The sequence below is a fragment of the Cetorhinus maximus genome, chromosome 17 (assembly GCF_964194155.1).
Source record: "Cetorhinus maximus chromosome 17, sCetMax3.hap1.1, whole genome shotgun sequence".
Taxonomy (NCBI): domain Eukaryota; kingdom Metazoa; phylum Chordata; class Chondrichthyes; order Lamniformes; family Cetorhinidae; genus Cetorhinus; species Cetorhinus maximus.
In genome coordinates this window covers 89,822,699-89,848,529 of record NC_135895.1, presented here as the reverse complement: position 1 = coordinate 89,848,529, position 25,831 = coordinate 89,822,699, and the positions used below count along the sequence as shown (strand labels likewise).

General features: G+C 41.6%; 1 protein-coding gene across 1 annotated transcript in view; it reads left to right on the top strand.

The window, feature by feature from the left end:
• The window catches only part of LOC144692564 (uncharacterized protein C1orf21-like), a 181,804-nt gene that overhangs the window by 98,759 nt on the left and 57,214 nt on the right, over positions 1 to 25,831 (top strand). Inside the window, exon 3 of the mRNA XM_078561561.1 lies at positions 21,254 to 21,390. Coding sequence (XP_078417687.1) covers positions 21,254 to 21,390 — 137 coding nt within the window. The remainder of the gene's footprint in view (positions 1 to 21,253; positions 21,391 to 25,831) is intronic.

Sequence of the window (25,831 nt, the reverse complement as noted above, 5' to 3'; positions counted from 1 at the left end):
GATCACTGGGAAGCACCACTTGTTCCTGCTATACAGAGAATGAGCCCTTTATCACTAGTCTCTGTCTCCTACTTCCCAATCAATTACTAATCCTTGTCACAAGATTGTGTATTTTTATGCGCTCTCATTTTTGCAATAATCTTTTGTGTGGTACCTTAAATGCTGACTGAAAGACCATGTAGACAACATCCATCAGCACCTCCCTATTGACCATGCTAGTGATATCCTCAGTCCAACACAACCAGCTTTTCACAAATCCATGCTAACTCTCTTTGATCATCTTGATACCTGTCTAACACAGTGTGCCTGATGATAGATTCTAGAAGCTTCCCCAGGTTAAATTGATAGGTATGCAATTACCTGTTTTCTCCCTCCCTTTGAAAATCACATCAGATCCAAAGGCACAGTTCCAGAATCCAGAGAGCTTTGCAAAATTATGACTAATGCATCTACAATTTTCTCATCTATTTCTTTTATTAGCCTGGGGTAGAGACCATCAGGTGTCAGAGACATGTCTATCTTAAGTCCCATTATTTTCATTGTTGCCATTTTTTAAACTTGCATTAAGTCTACAAAGCTCTTTGCCTTGCACCGCTGGACATTTGACCTTCTTCCCCCCTGTGAAAACAGATGTCAAGTTCCCATTTACCAATTTTGCGCATTCTTCATTATCCATTATAGCTTCACCAGCATTTGTCTTTAATGGATCCACATTGTCTTTCACCACTCTTTTTTCTCTTCATATATATATATATAATATATATAAAGCTTGTCCTGTTAGCTTTGTAATTCTTAAGTTTCCCTCCCCACACCCCCCCCCTCCATATCCTTTATGCACCACTTATTGCTTCCCTTGCACCCCTTTGTTTTTTTGTTTTTCAGATTTCGCAGTCCACTAGATTTCCAATTTTAGTTGCAATTGTGTAAGCCTTTTATTTTGGCTTGATGTTGTCTCCCAGCTCATTTGTTGGGTGTGGTTGCTTAACTGCACAAGTGACACCTTTGCCTTTTTGGTTTTGTATCGTACCAAAATACTTCTTTGAATACTCCCCATTATTTATAGGCTGAGCCAGTAATAGTTCAGCTCAATTTTCTGTGAATTAATTTCTCATCGCTTTGAAGTTTGCCTTTATTAAATTTAAAACCTTGGTTTTCAAACCTGATATTGAATTTGATCATGTTGTGTGGCCCCATTGGCAAAATGTTCCCCCACAGTCAGACAGTTAACTAATTCTGATTCATCACTCACCACTAAATCCAATATGGTCTGTTCCCTCGTAGGTTGTAAAATACATATTGATTGTGAAATTGGGCTCAGTAAGGGACTGCTGCCATGCCCATAACTGCAAAAATATTGGCTGGGATGCTTGTCACAATTTCCAGTGAGCATGCTCTGACTGACGGCATGTAGAGTTGGCAAATCGTGACATCAAACAGCTTCTGTCACTGATTTTGTTCACACAATCTTCCATTTTGTACCACGCAAGACAGCTACAGGAGGCGCCTCCTCTTGCACTATCTAAAAGGCTAACCATGCCACCTTCAAGTCAGGTGCTCTTGCTGGTATAAAGTCAGTGAAAGGGCGATGTTCCAGTCATTGGAGGGGTTTTGCCAACTTTCAGGATTTTTAAGGGAGTGGTGCTGGATCTTGATGATGAGGTCAGACAAGTTAGAAGGTCTATCAGGAGAAAGTCTGTTCACTAACTGAGGCTATAGTTGCAGTACCTCATGGGTTACAGTATGATTTGTAAATGGAGCACAGGCAGCAGAGTGGGAAAGTTGGAGGCGGAAGAGGGCAGCTCTTAATAGAAGGTCGTACCCACCCATTTTACAGCAGTGTGTGAGGTGCCTGCATTTCACCAAGGAGGCGGTGACAGAATTGTGACACCTTTTTCCTTACACCCTGACCTTCAGCATCACTACAGGGTTGAGGACAGGGTCAGTGGCCATCAAGGTCACAGTCACCCTAAATTACCACACCCGCAGATCTTTCCTGCGTCAACATGGTTTTCTGCCCATCACTGTACTTAGGGAGGTGACAGAGGCCCTGTATGGAAGGAGAGGGACTTCATTATCATCTTACTGACCAAAGAGAGGCAGAAGAGAGCATGTGGCTTTGATGGCCTGGCAGGATTCTCAATGATGCAGGGTACCATCAACTGCATGTGTGTGGCTTTGGGGGCTTCACATGTTGATGAGGAAGTATTCTGCACCCACAAGGTTCAGGTCTATTAAATCCAGTTGGCGTTCACCATGCCGAGAAGGTGAACACCCACTTTGGCCACTTCATCCAACAATGCTTCCAATAATACATACAAAACTGAACTATTCACCTGTGCACGTTCCCTTCGCCCCTTTGCTTGTCTTAGTGGTCCTATGTAGTAACACCCAGTGACTGCAGCATGGCTGGCTGGTGGAAGGCTGTGTTGACTGCGGCTGGGGGAAACTGCAAATGTCCTTGCAAGACGACCTCGAGGAAAGCTGGGTTTTATGAGCCTGGCTTCAGACTGCAGTGCCTCGGCCTGGGCAGCAGCAGTTTGAGCTGGCTGGCTGGCTGCCTGGGAGGATATTGGTGGAGTGCGAGCATGAATGCTGTCATCCTGAGAAAGGACAGCAAGTTTGTGCTCCACGGTGTCACTACTGTCTTGTCTTCGGGACGGGACAGTAAACCTATGCTCACCCTGCTCTTTCAGGTGGACATAGAAGATCTCGTGCTACTATTTAGAAGAGCCGGGGGAGTTATCCCCATTGTCCAGGCCAATATTTGCCCCTTAATAAACATGAAAAAAACACATTGCCTGGTCGTTATCATGTTGCTATTTGTGGGAGCTTGCTGTGCGCAAATTGGCTGCCACCTTCCTACATCTAACAGTATCTAAACTTCAAGAGCATTTCATTGACCATAAAGTGCTTTGGGATATCTGGTACACAGATGCAAGACTTTTCATTTCAGAAATTATTATTTTAAAACTACAGCAGAACCTGTGAAATAGTTCTCAAATTTTGAACAATTTCTTCTGATTTGTTCACCTATTTCGACCTTAAATGACTCTTTGTATTTTTAAGAAGTGTGGGGTGATGTGGATTCTTATGTATAATTAGTCATTTAAGGACACTCTGATCTCAGCTATTTGGAGTGGTGCTTAGTAAGAAAGCGCTGGAAATACTCAGCAGGTCAGGCATCATCTGTGGAGAGAGCAACAGAGTTAATGTTTCACATTGCTGACCTTCATCAGAACTTGGTCATCAACCTGCAACAAAACTCTGGTTTGCTCTTCACAAATGCTGCCTGACTGACTGACAGGATTTCCAGCATTTTCTGTTTGCATTATCTTTTAACTTGGCTCATTATTTCTGTATAACTTGAGATATTCCGCATGTCCCAGTCTTAGTGAAAATTAAAAGCTCCCAGTATAACTCTGCTGCTTTTATTCTAAATTGCACCAAGTTCCATTCAAGAACTACCCCTGTGGTTGCAGGCTCCCAGTCTGGCAACACTTCAGTTTTAAAATTCTCATCTTTGTTTTCAAATCATTCCATGGCCCTGCCCTTCCTGTCTGTAACCACCTCCAGCCCTATGCCCCCTGGAGACCTTTGTCTCCTCCAGCTGTGGCCTCTTGTGCACCCCTGATCTTCATCGTTCCACCATTGCGTGCTGTGCCTTCAGCTGCCGAGTTCTTAAATCCTGGAATTCTGTCTCTAAACCTCTCTTCCCCGCTACATCTTTCTCCTCCTTTAAGATGTTTCTCAAATGCTAACACTTGGATCGAGCTTTTATGATCACCTGTCTGAACAGAGCCTGTGTGGTTCGGTATCAAATTTTGTTGGATAACACTCCTGCAAGGGATGCTTTAATAAATTAAAGGTGCTATGCAAATGCATGTTGTTGGTCAAGCAAAGAAAATGTGAAGTTGAAGGAGGAAATGCAACGGAACATTTTTATCAATAGCTGACATAGTGCAACAAAATATTTGGGCACAGCTACATTACTGCAGAAGTGGCTGTTTTTGGAAAATAAAAACCAGGAAGAAATGCTTTTCCATGGCTTGGAGCATGCAGCTTCTCATGTCACCAATCCATCTGAATTTTTCAGCCCTTAGGTCATTTTCATTTTTAAAAAATTAATTTCCAATCATTTCCTACAAGGTCAACCAGATCAATAATCTGGATCAGATATAACTCTTCAGATTGAGACGGGTCAGAAAATAATCAGAAAACATTAAAAGCTCTATTCTAGAATTCCTGACAAATATAATTTTCATCCAGTGCCAGCTGACTGGAGATGAACTTAATGCTTAAAATCATTGTCATCCTATCTGAATTTATTATTCTTGACATTTGGCACAGCTCTCTGAGCATGTAGCTAGATAGATTAAAGTCTCAACAATCTGCTAATTCTTCCAAAAGGCACTTAAGTAAGGAAAGACACACCAAGCTTGCCGGTTTTAAGGAAAATTGGCCAATAATTTTGGGAATTGTCCTTTTACATCTGCAGTTAAAATAATAACTACCTAAACCTTGTAGCTCTGCATTCTCTGTCACAATGAAACAGTTCAGGTCTCAGCATGCAGACCCACCACTTTGTTTTGCTTCATGTTGTTTTCCCTTCTAAATGCCTGCATTAACATCTGTTAATGCTATCACAGTGAACTAACTTAGAAAATAAGTTTCAAGCTTTCCAAATTTTGCAAAACAACTCTAGCTTGCAGCAAACTAGTGAAAGGGAATCTCTGCTTGTTATGACCAAACCAGCTGCTTGCTGCAAAGCTGTGCTACATTCAGACTGGTCCATTTAAAGAAAATGACTTAATTCCAGAATAAAAGTAATTTGGGCACAATTATGTTGTGGTTAGATTGCTGAATGTACACCTGGTTATGCGAGGTTACTTTCATTTCACAAGATAAGACCATAAGACATAGGAGCAGAGGTTAGGCCAATCGGCCCATCGAGTCTGCTCCACCATTCAATCATGGCTGATAAGTTTCTCAACCCCATTCTCCTGCCTTCTCCCCGTAACCTTTGATCCCCTTACCAATCAAAAACCTATCTATCTCGGTCTTAAATACACTCAATGATCTGGTCTCCACAACCTTCTGTGGCAATGAATTCCATAGATTCACCACTCTCTGGCTAAAGAAGTTTCTCCTCCTCTCTGTTTTAAAAGGTCTTCCCTTCACTCTGAGGCTGTGCCCTCGAGTCTTAGTCTCTCCTACTAATGGAAACATCTTCCCCACGTCCACTCAATCCAGGCCTTTCAGTATTCTGTAAGTTTCAATCAGATCCCCCCTCATCCTTCTAAACTCCATTGAGTAGAGACCCAGAGTCCTCAAACGTTCCTCATATGTTAAGCCTTTCATTCCTGGGATCATTCTCGTGAACCTCCTCTGGACCCTCTCCAGGGCCAGCACATCTTTCCTGAGATACGGGGCCCAAAATTGCTCACAATATTCTAAATGTGGCCTGACCAGAGCCTTATAAAGCCTCAGCAGCACATCCCTGCTTTTATATTCTAGTCCTCTCGAAATAAATGCCAACATTGCTTTTGCCTTCCTAACTACTGACTCAACCTGCAAGTTAACCTTAAGAGAATCCTGGACTAGGACTCCCAAGTCCTTTTGCACTCGAGATTTCTGAATTCTCTCCCCATTTAGAAAATAGTCTATGCCTCTATTCTTCCTACCAAAGTGCATGACCTCACACTTGTCCACGTTGTATTCCATCTGCCACTTCTTTGCCCATTCTCCTAACCTGTCCAAATCCTTCTGCAGCCTCCCCGCCTCCTCAATATTACCTGTCCCTCCGCCTATCTTAGTATCACCTGCAAACTTAGCCAGGATGCCCTCAGTTCTTCATCTAGATCATTGTGGTCTCAACACTGACCCCTGCGGAACTCCACTAGTCACCGGCTGCCATCCTGAGAAGGACCCCCTTATCCCCACTCTCTGCCTCCTGCCAGACAGCCAATCTTCTATCCATGCTAGTACCTTGCCTCTAACACCATGGGCTCTTATCTTACTGAGCAGCCTCCTGTGCGGCACCTTGTCAAAGGCCTTCTGGAAGTCCAAGTAGATAACATCCATTGGCTCTCCTTTGTCTAACCTACTCGTTACCTCCTCAAAGAATCCTAACAGATTTGTCAGGCATGACCTCCCCTTGATGAAACCATGCTGACTTTGCCCGATTTTACCATGCACTTCCAAGTATTCTGAAATCTCATCCTTACTAATGGACTGTAAAATCTTACCAACGACTGAGGTCATAAAAGAAACAAAAGCAACCATTTGGCCCATCCAGTTCAGCCTTTCGGAGAAGTCTACATTTTTCCCAATCATGGCGTTTAACTGAGTGTTTTTATCTCCTATCCTGAAGACCATTTGATGTTGATCATTTGTTGTGTGATATCGATTGTAATTTTTCTCCAGGGAACCCAATTGAAACAATAAATCACAAAAAAAAGCTAGTTTGTCAACTTTCTTCCCCTGGTCGAAATAATCTGTGCTAGGATAGCTATCTCAAAGGGGTCCTTAGGTTTTCCTGTTTGTTGATGTTGATGAAAACCATTTTATTTAGCATGTTTTCATGAAGCGGTTGTTAATTCTTCCTCATCCATTCAAACTTCACCCTTGGATGAGCTGGTGGCTATATGCATATGAGATGCATTTGTTGGAAACAATTCATTCCTTCTCTGTGTTACTTATGCTTTCTCAACACATACGTCTGAAGCTCAAAGGAAAAGCATTGTTTCCATATGCAAACCAAGTCACTATTGAATGGAAATCTGTACCCCATACTTGTGACATGTTAACTAACTGTTGACCTGATCTGCAGTATACTGTTTATATGGGGCACTGTTTGGGAAATCTATCAAGGTCTGCTTACTCAAGTGATAACAATCAGGCTCTTATGCTTTTGGCAAAAACTAATAGATTTATTTACAACAACAACTTGCATTTATATACTGCTTTTAATGTATTAAAAAAACTTCACAGAAACATTATCAAACAAAATTTAGCACTGAGACACAAAAGGAGATGTTAGACCAGGTGAGCACAAGCTTGGTCAAAGGGTTAGTTCTTGAGCAATTTAAAAGCAGAGATAGAGGTTGTGGGGGGAAAGAGGATTTAGGAGGGATTTCCACAGCATTATAATGACACAGCTGATGGCAAAGGCTGAGTTGTTCAAATCCCAGAGGGAAGCTTGAAATAACTGTCTTAACCTGTTTTTGCAATTTGTATGTTTTGAGATGCAGACTTTGAATTCAGTAGTAATAAGACCACCGAGTCTCAAGAGGGTTTTCATAAAACTAAGTTAAACATTTATTAATGCAAGAAAGATTGTAAACACATACATGTGTCTACAAAATTGCTGTTTTGTAATTGCAAAACTCCCCTAATTAATCTGTCAGTTACGGGCAACAGTAAATCTCATAGATTTAAAAAGACACTTGGCAAAGCACAACCTGGACAGTCACATTCAAAATGAGTTTCTTTCATCTCCGGGCCCTTGCAGACAAACTTGAGGCTTAACATGCTGGAGGTGTCTCACACTTGTTGCCTCTGCCTTACCACAATCTCCTTTCTCCTTAATATACATCTTTCTCTTTGAATGTAAATTTTCCATTGTACCACTAGGCTTTTAATTTTACCTCTTCTAACAATAACATCCTTTGACTCCACGAATTTTATTAGTAAGCTGAGAAAATAAACACATTGCTTGGCGCCTTCTAGCTAGGTGCAAGATTTCGCCCATTCTTTTGAATGGTTTATTTAAAAATGCAAATTGCCCCCTTGACACTTACATTTCTAAACTTCCCCATGTTTATCAAATTACCATTTCAAACCTACCTCTTTCTATACATCAAAGCCTCTAGACCAGCTGTCTTTAATCCAATTAAGACACACACACACCACTAAACTCTATTTTAAAAAATAATTTCCAATAACTTTATAGACATTAATATCTCTTCATGACAGCATGGGATCCAAGACAGCTGATGGTACAGTTGCCAATGATGGGGTGAAAAAATTTAGGATCTGGAAGAGGCCAAAATTGGAGGATTGCAGATATCTCGGAATGTTGCAGGCCTAGAGGAGATTACAGAGATAGGGAGGGGTGAGGCCATGGAGGGACTTGAACAATTGAGTGAGAAGAATGAGAATTTTAAAATCAAAGTGCTGCCGGTTTGGGAGCCAATCGGCGTGTATAGGGTAATGGGTGCAAGTTAGGATATGGGCAGTAGAATATTTGATAAGCTTAAGCGTTAGATGATGGAAAGTACGTGAATTGCCAGGAAAGTGTTGGAATATTTAAGTTTAGCGATAGCAAAGCTATAGATGAGGGTTTCAGAAGTAGATGAGCTGAGGTGTGTGTGGAGATGGTCATTACTACAGAGGTGGAAGAAGGCTGTTTTGGTGATGGAGAGGATATGGGGCTGGAAGTTAATCTCTTGACCAAAATAGGACAGAATGGTTGAGAACAGTCTGGTTCAGACTCAGATTGTGGCCGGGGAAGGGTTTGGAGTTGTTCATTGTTTTACAGAGTTTCTGGCAGTTCCAGAAACACAACACACAATGAGTTACTGGTAGTAAAAAAGAATTTGGAAAACAATATGAAACAAAAACTGAAAATATTTCTTTAGAATTTTTTTCTTGCGCTGTCGAATTGCCCAACGCCACGTTGTTTATGGGTCATGCAGTTCCTAAACTGTCCCATTGAATTCAAATGTTGATTTCAGAAATTGAACCAAGTACCTGTCGTACATGTATCGCACCAAAAGGCATCTGTCAATCGAGCAAAACCAAACATAGTGGTAGGATGTATTAACGTTTACATTTCATGCTAATGAGCGGTTTGACTCTCACTGACTATTTTAATTAGGCTTCACTAATATCTCAAATAAGTAGTTTTTCTCAACACCTAAAGCCGTCCCCATTGGAAGTATAAAGATGTCATAAATTTATCTGTAAGCTCAAATACCATGATGTGTCAAGAAATAAACAAAGGTGAACAGTAATTGGAGTTCTAAGACCAAATACCTATTTGTTCTCTAGAGATGCATAATTTTATCAGCACCGGGAACTAAATTTCTTCTCCCTGACTGATTTAAAGATTTAAAAAAAAAACAGCCTGCAAGCCCAAAGATCGGCTGTCAAAATGTTGGATGAGAAAGGACACTTGACTTTTGGCCAGTCCCCTGATACTGAGACAAATAAGTTCTTTCAGAGATACAACCATTCAAAACCAATTTCTAAGTTATAATCATGTGGTCCGTCTAATGTAATATATTAAAAGAAAACAGAGAATCTTTCCTTACTTAACACAGGGCTAAAACTGCTCTTATCACAGTCAACATAATACTGTGTAATCTGTTGGTTTCATATTTAAGTCATGTGCTTTATAAAAAACCTCATATAAAATCACAACATAGACTTCAACTTTTTTTTAGTCATCAGCAAGTCTCTATTTTTCAAATGCACAATCACTGTGTACTTGGTGTTAAATGCCAGTTACCAAGGCCTGAGTTGCTTAGCACAAAAGCAAAATATTGTACTGTGGAGCCTGGAAATCTGAAATAAAAACAGAAAATGCTGGACACACTGAGCAGATCAAGCAGCGTCTGGGGGGGGAAAAAAACAGAATTTTGTTCTGATGAAGAGCCATTGACCTGGAACGTTAACTCTGTTTCTTTGCATAGACGCTGCCTGAGCTTCTGCGTATTCCCAGCGTTTTCTGCTTTTATTCTCGAGTTGCTTGGGTTGATGACCTACCTATGTGGACTTTTCCTCAACCTCAGAGAATTGCCAGTTTCAGGGTGTGTATAACTTGCTTTGGGCCTTTTCCAGGTACCCACCAGGGACTTCTGTGGTTTTAATGTGCTATATAGCATCCTCCCATACCAGCTGTGGTAACGTGGGGAGGCTTGCCTCCTCACCTTGCCCCATGCTTGTGAAATGATGCTCCTCAAGCTATGTAACTAATCGTGTGTGTCTAATGGAGAGAGATGCCTATGGTCCTTTGTGGACTACGGCTGTTTACCTTACTTGACTATGCATCCAGTACATTTCTTCCTGGAGCACTAGGCTTGTTTAATTTGAATAACATGTTTGTAAAGAGTCAAAAGTATAATGTCTGTTTGTGGCACAGTGCGCTGGTACTTTGTAGAGATCCTCTTCCACCAAACAGGGGACGAGAATATGGAGGTGATTGTACTGGACTTCTGTGACTTTCTGTTCAGAAAGTTGTTTTATCGTATTAAAAGCATGCTTTATATAAGTGTAGAATAGCCTGGACTAATGAGTTGAATCTTTCCTCTCTGTAATGACTGTAGGGAATTTGGATAATCGCAACCCATTTACTAATAGACATAGACCACTGTAAAAAGTTGTCCTATTTAGCACTAATAGACTCAGCAGTTTCTGAAATCACAGGTTTAACTTGATCTGGAAATTGGAAATATTTCTTATGCATTAGGATTTGTTCATCTGAGGCTGAGGACATTGAAAAGCATTAGGTGTTCATTCTGTATCTGGCCGAATTGTAGCAGAACTGAGTGTTTGGAAGGAGGAAGAGAAAAAAAGTCCCTTATTTAGCTTAACAGGCACACAAATTCAACAATAAGTATCCAGCTATACAACACTGCTTGTAGGAAAACCTGATTTTACATTGCTGTCTGAGTGCATTATTGCACATCGGGAGTTTGTCACTTTGGTAAAGGCACTGAGGACCATAGGGTGAGGGGAAATATAATGTCCCCTCCCAAATGGCATATGTAAGATGTATAGTCTTGCTAAAAATCAGCAGTAGAGTGTAACAAACTATTAAAGATTCTTTAATGCAGTTGCAACTATTTGTAACTCTTTCGAGTTATCAACAGTCACAGATTGTAACTCTTTCGAGTACATTCACAGTTCTTGGTTTCCGGGAGTGGGACATGAACCCACAACCTTCTGATTCAAAGGCGAGGGTGCTATGAACTGAGCCACAGCTGACACCTCTAAAGATTCTTTAAACTGGACTCCTTTTTGGCTTTATTTAATTCCCCCATCTGCACTGACCATTTTGCTTCCTGCGTCTGAAATGGCAGCTGGAGTCTTGGCATAAGCAGTTGCACTCTAGCAGAGATTCAAAGGTTTATTCCATCACTAACATGAATGCGTAAGTTGATTAGTCATTTTGTATTAGCAAGCCCATGTAACGAGACTGCACAGTAATTTATAGCAATGCAATTATATTGAACCAGAAGGCAGTAGTATGATTTAATAAAATCCTGCAATGAAAGAAGATTTCTGCTATTGTCATATGGTGATTTTTCTTTTCTTCTGGTACTTAATGTTCCAATAAAGAAATAACAAAGTTTTTGAATTTTATTTTTAACATTAGAGCAGTAATTGGTTAACAAGATGTGATTTATTTTGATGGCATAATGAAATAATATTTGGGCAAAATATCAAGTTGATGGAATATTTTCTAGTTATCACCAAAAGCAGATCCTGCCAGTTTTGCTTCATTTTACATGGTTGCCCTGTCTAAGCTTTGAAGTGACATTAACTAGACAACTATTTAATTACTTGAATTATATTTTAATCAGCTGTTCACATTCAATCTTCTTTAAAAGAAATAATGTCTTTACTCCTGAATTTTGAGGATCATCTCCAAGTTGTTCTAAAACATTGCTCAATGTTTTCTTCACTGTGCTCTCAAAGCGCTTGCTGCCCCTGCGTGTATGAAATACTTAGGTAGTTAAGTGTCTGTATGGTAATGGATCACCTCACAGTCAAAACCAATTAATACATGCACACTTCTCCATTAGTAGTGAGAACCAGAAATTCTGCATGTTTGCTTAATCCTGTCTTCCTTAGCTGGGGCATTGTGGTCACTTATAGAGCACCGATGGTCATCGTAGTTGAGAGCAGACCATTCAGCACAAGCTGGGGATCATGTGGAGTATAACTTGTAGCAGTTGGGCTGAATGGCCTCTATATGCAATGTAATTCAGTTAAACGGCAACTTTCCTAATCCGTACAGTGCATTGCATGGTTTCAGGCAGGGTATTTTACTAATCTGCTGGTCTTTTTTAGTCACCCTGTATCACAGACTGGTATATTTTTTCCCATCTCTAAAGGCTTCTTTGTTACAAAATGCGCTGCACATGACCGGGTTTTGATTTTTAGCCGAAATGCAGAATTGTGTCTTGAATATCTACGTGGTGCATTTTTATACACAGTAGTTGGTGAAGTTACTCTTCTGATGTGCAATGGGGCTCAGAAAATTGGAGTGTCTCAGAATTGATGCTTAACATCGACTGTCACTGCAGAGCATCAATTGGCAAATCAAATACAACCCCAAACCTTGCAACCAAATGTTAGAGCAAATCTGAAGCTTGAGATGTTCAGTGGTCTGGTCTGATCCCACCTTGATTAATATTTGCAATTCTAGTCTACAAGGGAGACAATGAGACCCTGAACCAACTGTGCAGAAAAAACAATGAGACTGATGATGAGACTGAGTTATGAGGAAATACTGAAGAAGTTAGGTTTCTAGATTCAAAACAAAATAATGGAGAAAGATTTTCCTTTAGAAATATGTATATTTACCAATGATAGAGAAGTTAAATTTTGGAGCACTGCTTCAAATTGCATGGATGAGACATTACAGAAGCCCTATTTGTCATCTCGGTGAACATAAAATATTGCATGGTACTGTTCAAAGAGTTCTTCCTGGTCAATATTTGTCTTACAAACAACAATCTGTCAATGACGAGGTAATGTTGATTTCCAAAGGAAAATCTTTCTCCATTATCTAGCATGATTGCTTCAGATTTGCTCTTAACATTTGGGATTGTATTTGATTTGTTAACCGATGCTCTGCAGTGACAGTCCATGTTAAGCATCAAGTCTACACCAGACAGCCCAATCAACATTACTTCGTCATTGACGCGTTGTTGTTCGTGAGACCTACTTGTGCACAAACTGGTTTCTGTGTTTCCTATATTATAACAGTGTCTATACTTAAAATAATTCAGTAGCTGAGCAGCACCAAGGGACAGCCTAAGGATATGAAAAGTGCTATAAAAAAACAATTTTTTTACTGCTTGACTCCAACTGCAATTCTCAAGCCCCTAGTGAAATTTAATGATTAGATAGGTCAGGCAGTGTGATATCGTTGCAGAACAGAAAAGAGAATGTGTGCCACATGAAAAATTAAGTACCAACTGAAAATAGTTTATACCAGTTTGACTATGTATACGTACTTGCACAAATGCCTACAAGAAGATACTTTTACACTCCCCCACCCCTCCTTAATGAGAAACTTAAGTAATGTTCAAATTCTATTCATCTGATAGACGTTTCTTCTTTTTCATTTATTTACAAATCCAATTTAACCTCTGCTTTCGTATTCCTAATAGGATGCCTCCTTTTGTGATCCAAACTTCCAGATCTTGGGGAATGACCTATACCCATCTGGGCCTGAGTCTGAGGAGAAGTTTTCTCCAACAGTGACTGATTTTGACCTTGATCTTCAGTTGAATTTTCTACTTCATCAGACATGTCTGCCAGACTCTGACTTTAATCTGAACTGGTTTCTGGCACAACTTATGTTGGAGTAACTATTGGCATTCTACTCGCATCCCAGCTATCCAAATCATCAGACTGATGTGATTCTACCCAACTCTCTTCTTTGTGAACTTGTGAAGCTAAACATGATCTATATGTACAAACCTAACCTTTCCATTACCAGACATCTTTACCAAATATGTGTGAGGGCTACATATTTTCACAACTCTTCCTGGTAACCACTTCAACCATTTATGATGTTCTTTCACCCTAATGTCCTGGTTTAACTTCAGATTTCTTTCTCTCACTCTACCCCTGTCGTGACTCTCTGCCTGGATTGTTTCTCTTCTACTGGCAATGCTAAATGTGGCTTCAGCAATGAAAGCCTTGTTTTAAGCTATCTTCTGAGAAGCAATTCAGCTGGCATTCTGCCGGCTGTGGTGTGAGGTGTGTTATGATAAATAAACAAAAAATTCGCTAGTTTATGATTCACTGACAACTGATGTTTCTTGCAATTTGTACCTAGCATTTTCTTAAAAGCTCTGCTGCTCCATTTGAAGCAGGATGATACAGTGGAACTCTACTGTGTTTTATCCCGTTCATTCTCGTGAAAATTGAAAACTCTTCTGAACAAAACTGAGATCTGTTGTGGACACAATTCCCTCTGGGACTCTGTCAGCAGCAAGCAAACTATGCAAAATATCTAGAGATTTGCTAGTTGTGGTTCGATTCATCGGAAACCCCTTAACCCGCTTCGAATGGCTATCTAGCACAGTGAATAGCTGTTGCCCTTTAAATTTGGAAATATCTATGTGTGGCCTCTGCCATAACTAGCTGGCAATTTCCATGGTTGTAAAGATACCGATGGTGGCTTCTTTCCTACCATTTGACATGCTCTACAGGCTTCACTGTCTTCTATGCCCTTATCTAACCCTGGCCACCAAAGGTAACTTCTCCCTCAACTCTTTGCCAAGCTCATCCCTAAGTGTTGCTCATGAAGATCATGTAGCAACTGTGATCTGTACTTTTCAGGAATTACAACTCTGGCTCTCCACATAACACAACCTTAATATGCTGACAACTCATTCTTAATGCATGAAAGTATCCTGATTTCTAAATCTATTATGTGTTGACCGCCCGTTTGCAATATAGTCACCTACCCTTGCCAATATAGGGTCCCTACAAGTTGTTCTACCGATGTTATCTGCTGTGACTGGCAACTCATCTACGTGTGAAAAGAAAAACACATCTTTCCAGTTGGGCTCTACCTCTGATGGGGATGGTAATCTACATACATATGAACATACATACGAACTAGGAGCAGGAGTAGGCCACTCGAGCCTGCTCTGCCATTCAATAAGATCATGGCTGATCTGATTGTAACCTCAATTGCACATTCCCTCCTACCCCCGATAACATCTAGACATCGCATTGATATTACACTGATCTTCTGATCATCTGTACTTAATGTCTTACTGATAAGCAGGCAAAATAAAAACCAATTTCTGCATTCGGGCTGCAGATAAATGAATACTGGAGACTTTGGTCTCAAAATAGCTGTATGTGGCTTATAATCAGTTTTGATTGTGAAACTACGGCCGTACAAGTATTTATGAAATCTTCTTACTCCTAAAATCAAAGGCAATGCTTCACATTCTATCTGAGCATAATTCTACTCACTGGAAATGAGGGTGCGTGAGGCAAATGCAGATGGTCTCTCCTCACCATTATCCGACAGATGAGAGATCACAGCAGCTACTCCATATAGAGAGGCATCACATGCTAGTGTAATCTTTTTGGACACATTGCAATGTATAAGCATTGTACCATTTACCAATTTACTTTTACACAAGTGGAATGGCTTGTCGCACTCCCTTCTCAAATTCCACGGAACACCCTTCCTCAAGCATTCATTCAATGGATTCAATAAGGTTGCCTAATTTGGTATGAATTCACCTAAGTAATTCACTCGACCCAAAAAAGATCTAAGCTCAGAGCTTTGCATCGCAGAGAGTGTGGTGCATTTCTTATTGCTTGAACCTCTTGGTAGGATGTAACCTGTCTTTGTCTACCCTGTGACCCAAATAGTCTACAGAGTTTTGAAATGTTACATATTTGTGTGCCTTCTCCCAAACTCCATGCTTTTCCAAACTTTGGAGCACCTTATTTAGCCTGACATCATGGATCTGCCTGTTCGGAGCTGAAATAATTATGTCATCCAAATTGCACACTACTCCCTGAATTCCTTGGAAAATTCCGGTGGCTGAAGAAACACCAAATGGTAGTCTATGAAACTGATATAGACCCATGTGTGTATTAACAGTCAAATATGACTTAGGCTCATCATCTAACTCAAGCAAGGTGACAAACCGTTCCTTATTTTACAGGATCATCCCATGTTTGAGGGACTCTCCCATGTCTCAGGTTGCATGCTGCTGGGATGCTGTTTTATCCGTAATTTAGACCTTTAAATGTTGGACACGCGCAGTACACTCTCTCCTCCTTGTTCAAAGCCAATAGCTTTCTGCAATCTCCAATGGCTTGGGTCTGTCGTGCAGCTCAAGCTTACACAAAATGCCTGACAGTGGTATACCGTTTGGCTTAGCAGGGGTGAGGAAATTCTTGAACACTTTATACACTCCTGGGCCTGCTTCAGTCAGAAATATTGCCTTTTTCCTTTTCCCCCCTCAGCCTGATTAACAGCCGGATAATCAGGAACACCAAGGTTTTTATTAGCAGTGAAAAACATCTCCAGCCTCTCCCCGCACTCTCTGAAAGCATCTTGGTCATGGCTATACTCTCCCAGTCATCCAACAATACCTGTTGACACAGACATATTCAAAGGTCAGTCCGCCCATGTGTATAAATGGCCTTTTAGTGAAGGCTGGATTTTAAAAACTATTTCTCAATGAAATAAACCTTATAATTTCTCTGCTGATTTGCTGGAAGCTTTTCCATCTCAAATGTTTTCAGCTAGGCAATCCACAATCCTACCTCGTTGCCACATGTTGCAGGACAAAGCAGAGACAGTGTGCCCCATGGAAAGTTAAGCATCAACAGAAACTAGTTTATTCTGGGTTGACTATATACACATACTTACAAATGACAACTGTGAAATGTGAATCTCTGCTGCTGCAGTCACCTTACAGTAACTGTAGAGATGTTGGGGCTTTCATATTTTGCAGTTTATTTCATGCAAAGAGTTGCATTAAAGTGTTGTATCCAACCAAAAAAAACAAGAGGGTGCTATTACACTATTACAGGCAGGAACATCCACACACTCCAAACATTTAAATCAACTCTAGCGCGGCATTAAGTGTCCAGAGAAATCCTTGGGCACATATTAAAGCAGGCTCAGTACTGCACTCAAGTTGTACTTATGGCAATATCACTACCTCGCACAGAGGAGTCTTCCACTGTTGGCCCATGGAATTTTGGTGGGTTCTTTCCCAGAGTTACTCTGCAACTTTAGAATTGCAGTTAGAAATGGAAACAGTTCTGAAACAGCTCTAAAGTTGCTGTGTAAACACACCCTTGAGAACAAAATTGAAGGTTCCAACCCTGTATTTAGACACAGATAATGTAAAGCTCTCCCAAGCAAGGCACTTTGTGTTCCACTTTAGACAGTTGAAATTAATATACGTGGAATAGAATGGGTTGGGATCAAATAATGCTGATTGGGATATTGAATTGATATGCTGGAGTTTAGCTGGATTATCTTCAGAGAATGCATTTCTTGATTTATTTTTGGTTTTGAAAGCATGACCTGATTAGTTGCCTTTAGGATATTAAATCAGGGGAAGTTGATGATAGAGCAGCTAATGCACAGTCTGTGGAAGCTCCAAGTTTGACGAAGTTAGTGTTTTCTCAATTCTTTTTTATGTAGTTAGTAATTACACAATTTAACTTCAGATGCAAATGGCGAGCAAAGCTGTCAGATGAACTCGAAGTTGACGTTGCGTAACTTTGAAAAATATCAATTCTTTATCACTTGTGAAAGTTCTATAAATCATTTTACATACATAAAGCAATTAAACCTTGTGTTGAGTCCCAGACTTCTCACAGCTGTACTACACAAAACAATCATTTGAGAGGTTACATTTCATGAAAGCTCAACATTATTTAAGGTATGTGCACCCACATTTGTACAACAGCAGCAACTTGCTTTTATATAACATACAAAAATATCCCAAGGCACTTCAGAGATCTAATCAGGACTGAAAGTTAAAGATTCAATATATTGGAAAGGACAGATTGCAGATGAAAGGACTCCATGGTGCTAAAGTACATGTTGCTGGACATACAGCTATGGGGATGACTCTACTCTTCCTGAATACTGAACTTTATGAAATCCATTCTAAATGCTGAAACTCTTTAGTAGAAGAGTACTGAGACAATATCTAGACATCACACCATATCTATATTTTACACAAGGTGTAAAGCTCTGTTTAGTTGAAAATAAATAGCTATAATATAAAAGCACCCTGAAGACATCAAGGGTGGCTTTGACTTTTGTTCTGGCTCTAGTTGTGAACTAAAAACCACACTGTTCAGATGCAGCATCTTATTTAACTCAACAATTTTAGTTAAAACTACAGTTGTTCATCAGGTTCTGTAAAATACCAGACTTCTGGAAAAGAAACACAGTACATTAATGTCTTAATGTGGGGACTGAATCTAATTTCAATTTTTTTTTTGGCTTTGTGAGAGGGCACTTAGCAGAAAGTTCTTTTTAGCAGAGGCTTGATGGAGCATGGTGTTCTTCAGCACAGAGAGTGGGTAAAGCAGAGAGCGTTGCATTTTTTTTAAAGAGCCAACAAATATTTGAAGTGTTGACAGATACAGGGCTTTGTGGGAAGAGTGTAGCAGTGGGATAAGGTTTTGGGTTACATTCACAAAGATTCAGCAGTCACAGTGGGTTGATTGGCTACCTTCTACCCTCCAAGATCCTTGGTCCTACAGTTTCGTTTTATTGATGATTCGGATCTTGGTTGCCGATCAAAGGATAGATTTTATCTTTAGATAAGAATGGGTCATTAAGTTAAATTGTGAAGGACATGTCACTGTGAATCACATGGGAGTGGTATGAGCTGTCGAGTTAATAGTTTGTCCATTGTTTCTGCTTATACCCAATTCCTTTCTCTGCAAGACATGCATGCTGAATAAACGCTTGCATCTGGCAATGGACCCTTGATGGGATAGTTCATTTTTTTTGGCTCTTCATTTCGTATGCATCTGCAAGGCAAGAACTGTTGTGTTTGAATACAGTGTTGTTGTTCATCTGTTCAGGAAACAACATACAAGCTGCCTCTAGTCACTTACAAAAGTATAAGTCACCCTCTAACCTGACCTAGGAAAGAAAGCAGTTAGGATTTCCTGGACTTGGTCAGCTCTGACACTGGTTGAAAAGCACCACAATCAGAGGGAAAGGGTCAAGTTTAACTCCATTAGGAAGACATTATGCTGATACTGAGATTGGAATGCGAAAACTGACCGATGAAGCATATCTCGCCAACAATCAGGAAACTAGATAACTTTGCTTTTTATCCCAATATTTCTGTTGGTGCACAATTAAATCATCACTGAGTTGTGTTTTAATATTTTACTGTGTTTCATATATGCATTAATATCTCTAGTCCCCTAAACTGTCTGATCCGTGTTTCATAGTCACCGATCCAAAGTGAGTTTTGTGCGGCAGTAATGCACTACTGTTAATGCAGTAATCAGATTACTGAAAGGCAGGCAGGTAATCCTCCTTTTTCTTGAGTTCTCCGCCCGCAGGCAAGCCTGACTCTGTGTCACCGCCTCCACCACCGGTAAGGCAATGAAGCCAGTCCCAAATACACCCCAGCCGAAACTGTGTTTAGACCCCGTGCAGTTGGCACCAATCTGAGCCACACCGGCCGCCCAACCAACTGAGCCAACCAGCCCCCTGAGGAGTCCAAGTTGCTTTGGCAGCATTCAGTTTTGCTTGCATGTTGTAGTCTGGAGCCTACGGTAGTGATGATAGAGGCTCCATTTTCTTTCCATCATATGGCTGATCAGGAATTTCTCCTGCTTTTTCTGCCTGCCATTGGCGTATGTTGGAAGGATTTACAACTTGATAATCAACCTGTTTGGCCACTTCATGAACACACCTTCCTTGGCCATCAAGTCCTGGATCGGGACTTTAACCTGGAGCTTCTGGCTCAGAGGAAGGACGTTATCCACTGTGCCACAAGGCCTCAGGCGCATCAGTTCATGAATAAGCAAGGGAGAAATTTTAATACCAAACAAGGATGGGTTTGGGTTGGTGGGATGTTAAACTCATCTCACAGCCACCCATGAGTTTTATCAGAGTTGAGTTGATGGGGGAAGGGCTGTGGTGGGTGTAGTTGTTGCCACATTAGATCAACACACATCCAGGGGGTGAGCCATCATTTGAATATGTTAATGAGACTGCGTGTCTCATTTTAAATAAATCTTTCTTCTAGCTATAATGCTGGCCAACTGGATTTCACAAGTCTTGAGAAATATGCCTTCCTTTAGCAGTCGAGAACAGTTGTGTGAAGAGAGTACTAATAGTGGGTCTTTAAGCTAGCGTGCTATGTTTCTCCCACCCACCCTTCCCCCAACCTGCCAGATCTCTCACCGTCTCCCGTGTGGTTGCTGACCCCAGACTGCAGTTAGCAACACCACATCTCTGTCACGACCTTTGCATCTGTGCCCCTGATCTTTCTTTCCCCTACCCTCCCAAACCTGTCACCCCTCTGCCCAACGTTTGAAATCCTGACCCAGTGTATATGGGACCACAGTTTCTGGATAACAGTCACATTACAGGAATTACTATTGGGAGAGAGCAAATAGTTGGATAAAATACCCAAAGTTTGAACAATTTTTTTATGAAAGTTTTTTTCAAATCGCATCATTTTTTTTTAAAAGAGTGGCCAGGGAATTTTAAACCACTTTGTTCCTGCTCATTTCTCACTTGCCACCATCTTAACTGGGGCCTTTCTTTGGACAGCTAACGCATCCGTTTAGCTAGGGTGGAAATCTCATGTTACCTGGGTTCTATGTTATCTACGGACTCGATGTTGTTGTAATTATCAACCGGTTGGGGATCTACTCGGTAGAACCTGGTGAGGAAGAAGAGGAGGCCCTCTTAAGGCAAATAAAACTTTACTTAGTGTGGCCAGGAGGAACAGGACTGTTTCTCCAGGTAACATTAAAAAAATAATCCGGGCCTCTACTGGCCCAAACTTCTCCCTGCTTCCCACCTCCTGAATGGCCCCCACACTCTTCCCCGCCACTGTGACTCATCATGGTGCTCCGGGCCCACAACTTTAACCTGTTTCAGGCAGCTGGCCAGCTACTAGTAAATGAGGCCGAGGATTTAAAATGGCCCAGGCCTTAAACTGATGAAACTGCAACTCTCAGTCCCGCTACTTAGTAGTAGCATTTTGAACTTATACCAAGGTTACCAGCGGTGGTGTTTAAATAATGAATTGTGACGATCAGTAACTTTTGCTTTATTAATGTGTGCTAAATGATATGTTGACTAACAAATTGGCATGTATCAATCCATTATTAATTATTTTCTTCAGTACGATGCCATTCCATTAAAATAGCAAGATAGGTTATTGCTCCTTTGGTTTTGGGATGACTTTGTTTTAAACTGTCAAATGCTTTTCTTACTAATTCTGCTGTTATCGTTTTTCAGAGGAGTTCAGGATTAGAACAGTTGAAGAGGTGAAATACATGAAGAATGTTAACCGGGAAGAATCCGATTGGTCTGAGAAAGGACATGCTGGTCATGAAGATGAACAGAAAGTTGCTGCCAGAAACCAGGAGAACCTGGTAAGGATGATTCTGTCTTTTTGAAACCATGGCCAAGAGTGCTAAACTCAAAGAAGCGTCAGCCGGTCAAGAAAGGATAGGAAACCATTTCTGTGAATGTCTGATTATTTTGTCATGGTTTATCTCCAGCGACCTCCTCCTTTCATTTAGGCGTTTCATTTAAACATTTTTTAAATGTTGCTATTTTAATATAGATGCAAATGCAATCACCTGGCCTGCCTTGCAATTTACTGTCAAAACTTCGGAAGACCAGCAGAAGCCATAGCATTGTAAATGGCTGCAAGTAGGTGTGGCAGATCCTATGATCTCCTGCCAGAGTTCCGACAGGAAATGAGAACTCTGAAGATATTCTCCTTTCCGGGGCTTTTTTTTCATGTGAGCAAGCGAATCACAATATCAATGATTACTGTAATAGAATACTGCAGAATGTGGGACTCCAGAGGTGTTTTGTACTTTATAAGTTCAAAGATGGCAAATGGACCTTTGTGCTCTTGTACCAAGGCTATCTGCTTAAAAGAGTGTAAAATTAATTCATTCAGCAGTTAAAAATGTGCAATGTGCTTTAGAGTAAGGAATTCCTCTCCGTATTCTGTCTGTAATTGTTGTTGCTGAGGCAAGTCAGGATGATAGCAGATAACGGGAAAAAGAACTTCGCTCACCTTTATTAAAAGCAAAACAGTGCAGGTGCTGGAATCCTGAAATAAAAATAGAAAATTCTAGAAATGCTGAACAGTTCTGGCTGCATCTGTGGAGAGAAATAAATAGAGTTAACATTTCAGGTCGAAGATTCAGCCATGTCAACCGTGGCTCAGTTTTAGCAGGCTCCCTTCTGAGCGAGAAGGTTGTGGGATGAAGTCCCACTCCCGGACTTCTGCACAAAAATCTAGCCTGACATTCCAGTGCAGTGCTGAGGGCGTGCTGTGCTGCCAAGATGCCATCTTTCAGATGAGATATTAAACCCCATATGCTCTCTCAAGTGGACCTAAGAGACCCTACAACACTATATTTCAAAGCAGCACGGGGGAGTTATCCCTGATGCCCTGACCAGTATTTATCCCTCAATTAACGTCACAAGAAATAAACAGATTACCTGGTCATTACCACATCCTGTTTATGGGAGCTTGATGTGCCTAAATAGGCTGCTGCATTTCCTATGATACAACAGTGACTATACATGAAAATAAAAGTATTTTGTTGGCTGTAAAACGCTTTGAATGTCCAGTGGCTGTAAAAGATGCTATATAAGTGCAAGTGCACTTTGGAGCATGGAGGTCCAACCACTCACCACCCTCCAATTGCAGAGTCCTACAGATTTCAGCCCCCGATAACCCTAGTATTACTGAGAGACTCTATTCCATGATTCTGGACACCCTAGCCAAGTTAAACATCTTTGCTGCATGGACCTGCAGAGCCATGTAAGAGCTCTTAATGCTTCACATGGATAGCCTCACAGTCCTCTGCACGGTCCAGCACACAGGCCCATTCTACTTGCTCTCACCCCATAGGATAATACACTAGTCCTTTAATGAAGTCAACAAAGAACAAAGAAAAGTACAGCACAGGAACAGGCCCTTCCACCACCCCCTCTGGCAGCGAATTCCAGATACTCACTACCCTCTGCGTAAAAAACTTGGCCCGCACATCTCCTCTATAGTTTTCTCCTCTCACCTTAAATCTATGTCCCCTAGTAATTGACTCTTCCACCCTGGGAATAAGCTTCTGACTATCTACTCTGTCCATGCCACTCATAATTTTGTAAACTTCTATCAAGTCGCCCCTCAATCTCCATCGCTTTAGCGAGAACAGTCCGAGTTTCTCCAACCTCTCCTCATAGCTAATAACCTCCAGACCAGGCAGCATCCTGGTAAACCTCCTCTGCACCCTCTCCAATGCCTCCATATCCTTCTGGTAATGTGGCAACCAGAATTACACGCAATATTCCAAGTGTGGCCTAACCAAGGTTCTATACAGCTGCAGCATGACTTCCCAGCTTTTATACTCAATACCCCTGCCAATGAAGGCAAGCATGCCATATGCCTTCCTGACTACCTTATCCACCTGCGTTGCCACTTTCAGTGACCTGTGGACCTGTACACTCAGATCCCTCTGCCCGTCGATGCGCTTAAGGGTTCTGCCATTTACTGTATAATTCCTGCCTGTATTAGACCTTCCAAAATGCATTACTCGCATTTGTCCGGATTAAACTCTATCTGCCATTTCTCCGCCCAAGTCTCCAACCGATCTATATCCCATTGTATCCTTTGACAATCCTCTTCACTATCTGAACTCCTCCCACCTTAGTGTTGTCTGCAAACTTACTAATTAGCCCAGTTACATTTTCCTCCAAATCATTTACGTATACTACCAGCAGCAAAGGTCCCAGCACTGATCCCTGCGGAACACCACTAGTCACAGTTCTCCATTCAGAAAAGCACCCTTCAGCTGCTACCCTCTGTCTTCTATGGCCAAGCCAATTCTGTATCCATCTTGCCAGCTCACCTCTGATCCCGTGCGACTTTACCTTCTGTACCTGTGCACTTTGCTTGCAAACCCTTTATGCGAGGTTGACTCCTACTCTTGATAAGGAAATGAACTGGGCAAATAATTCTCCAATCAATTGCACGCACACTTCTTTAATCCTACACTCTTGCATTCAAGGTCAATTTGCCTGATGCCTCCAAACTTGTAGCTTTCACCTGCATGTTAGCTCAATATTACATTTGAACAAAGACAGCAAGCAACGATTGGACATGCGCACCTTGTCTGTTTCCTACCTTCTAGGGAAGTCTCTAGTTTTCTATTCTTCAGACCACAGTGGAGATGCATGCTGCATCTGGGGTGTTCCTTGCCACTCACATAACCTGTTTAACTCCCCTTGTGGATTCTGCCCTGTTGTGAGATGTGGGTGGATACACAACAGCAGTAGGAGATGCAATGACCACAGTATACTCTGCACAGACATCATTCTCAGAGCTCAGAACCTGGTGAGCTAACAATAATAGATTGTGTGATGCGTGCCCAGACAGCACACTTACAAATGATGGCCAGTGCTTAATAATATGAGAGAAGTGAATCTCTAGGAGGACGTTATCAGACTCTGATGAGGGGGACCAAGTTTCACACCCTTAAATGCCCATGACCATTGAAGCAACTAGCAGCCAGGTGAGAATCCAGAAAACTTCTAAACAGTGCAAATGAACATATATTTACAACTGACAAAAGTCAATACAATGGTTGGTTTTACCTGTGCCACCTGTGTGCCTTCAAAACTTCTTTATCTTTCTTTTCCTATTTCTATGCCTAGATGCAGCCCCGACAACCAAAGTTGGGGGCAGCCTGCTGACTGCTATGTCCTGTTGACTGTGATGACTTTGGCAGGCGCCCTCTGGTGGCCTGCTCCTCCGCCTGACCTGCAGGAGGTAGTGGGGTCACTGCCAGAGGAGAGGTTGAGCAGCAGGAGATCCTTGGAGCATCCTAGAATGAAGCCCTCAGGGTGCCTGGTAGGCACTCCTTCTCCCTGTCGGTGCGCAATGGCACCTCCCTGAATCCTTGAGACAAGGAGGCACCTGGAGGGAGAGCGAGATGCACCATCCTCCTCTTACCTGGTCCATGGCTAGAATGATGGAATGCAGGTCTGAGCGCCTATCCGGCAGCCAATATGCATTCTGCTGGACCTGGGTCTCCAATGCCACTGCCACCCTTTCCATGGAGGCAGCCTAACACTCACATGCTGGAGCCACGACAGCAGACAATGTGGAGGAACTCCTCCAGCCTTCAGTCCAGTTTGCACATGGCCTTTGGCATCTCTGTCTGATGTTCTCCTGCCTGCCTCTGCATCTCCATCAGGTCTCTTATGGTTGAGCCCAGAGGCTATTCAACTGCATGGTGCTCAGCAGGGGCCTGTTCTCCAGCAGCCCCCCCACCAAAGAGTCAGAGTCCTCAGCTGTCACTTCCTCCGCCAGCTGTGGACCCGCGTCAGTGATGTGCTCACCAGATTGTGACCCCCGAGCCTACCCAGGAACATGAACCCACCGAGGTAACTCTATCTGTGCTGGTGGAGCTGCAGATGAACAGCGATGGTGTATCCTCGGAGGATTCTGAGTCCTGGTGACTTAGCTTCTTTGTGCCGCTGTGGCAAAGTCGTATGTACTTGAAATTTAATTTGATGTACATCAGTTTGGTAGCTGTGATTCGATTATCAAATCTGAACATTGCTGTTAATATTGTATAGGAAAATATGGCTATACTTCAGGGAAATTTATAAATTTAGGATCAAAGGATGCTGAGATGAAATAAAGACAGCAATTTAAATGCATGTTTTGAAACTCGCTATCCCAATTATAAATAACAATTTTTCAAATATTAACTGAGCAATCTCCCACAGATCTGGAGCTGTGGGTGGGGGCTGTCGCCTTTTCCTCTCCTTTCTTTTCTTGCTGTA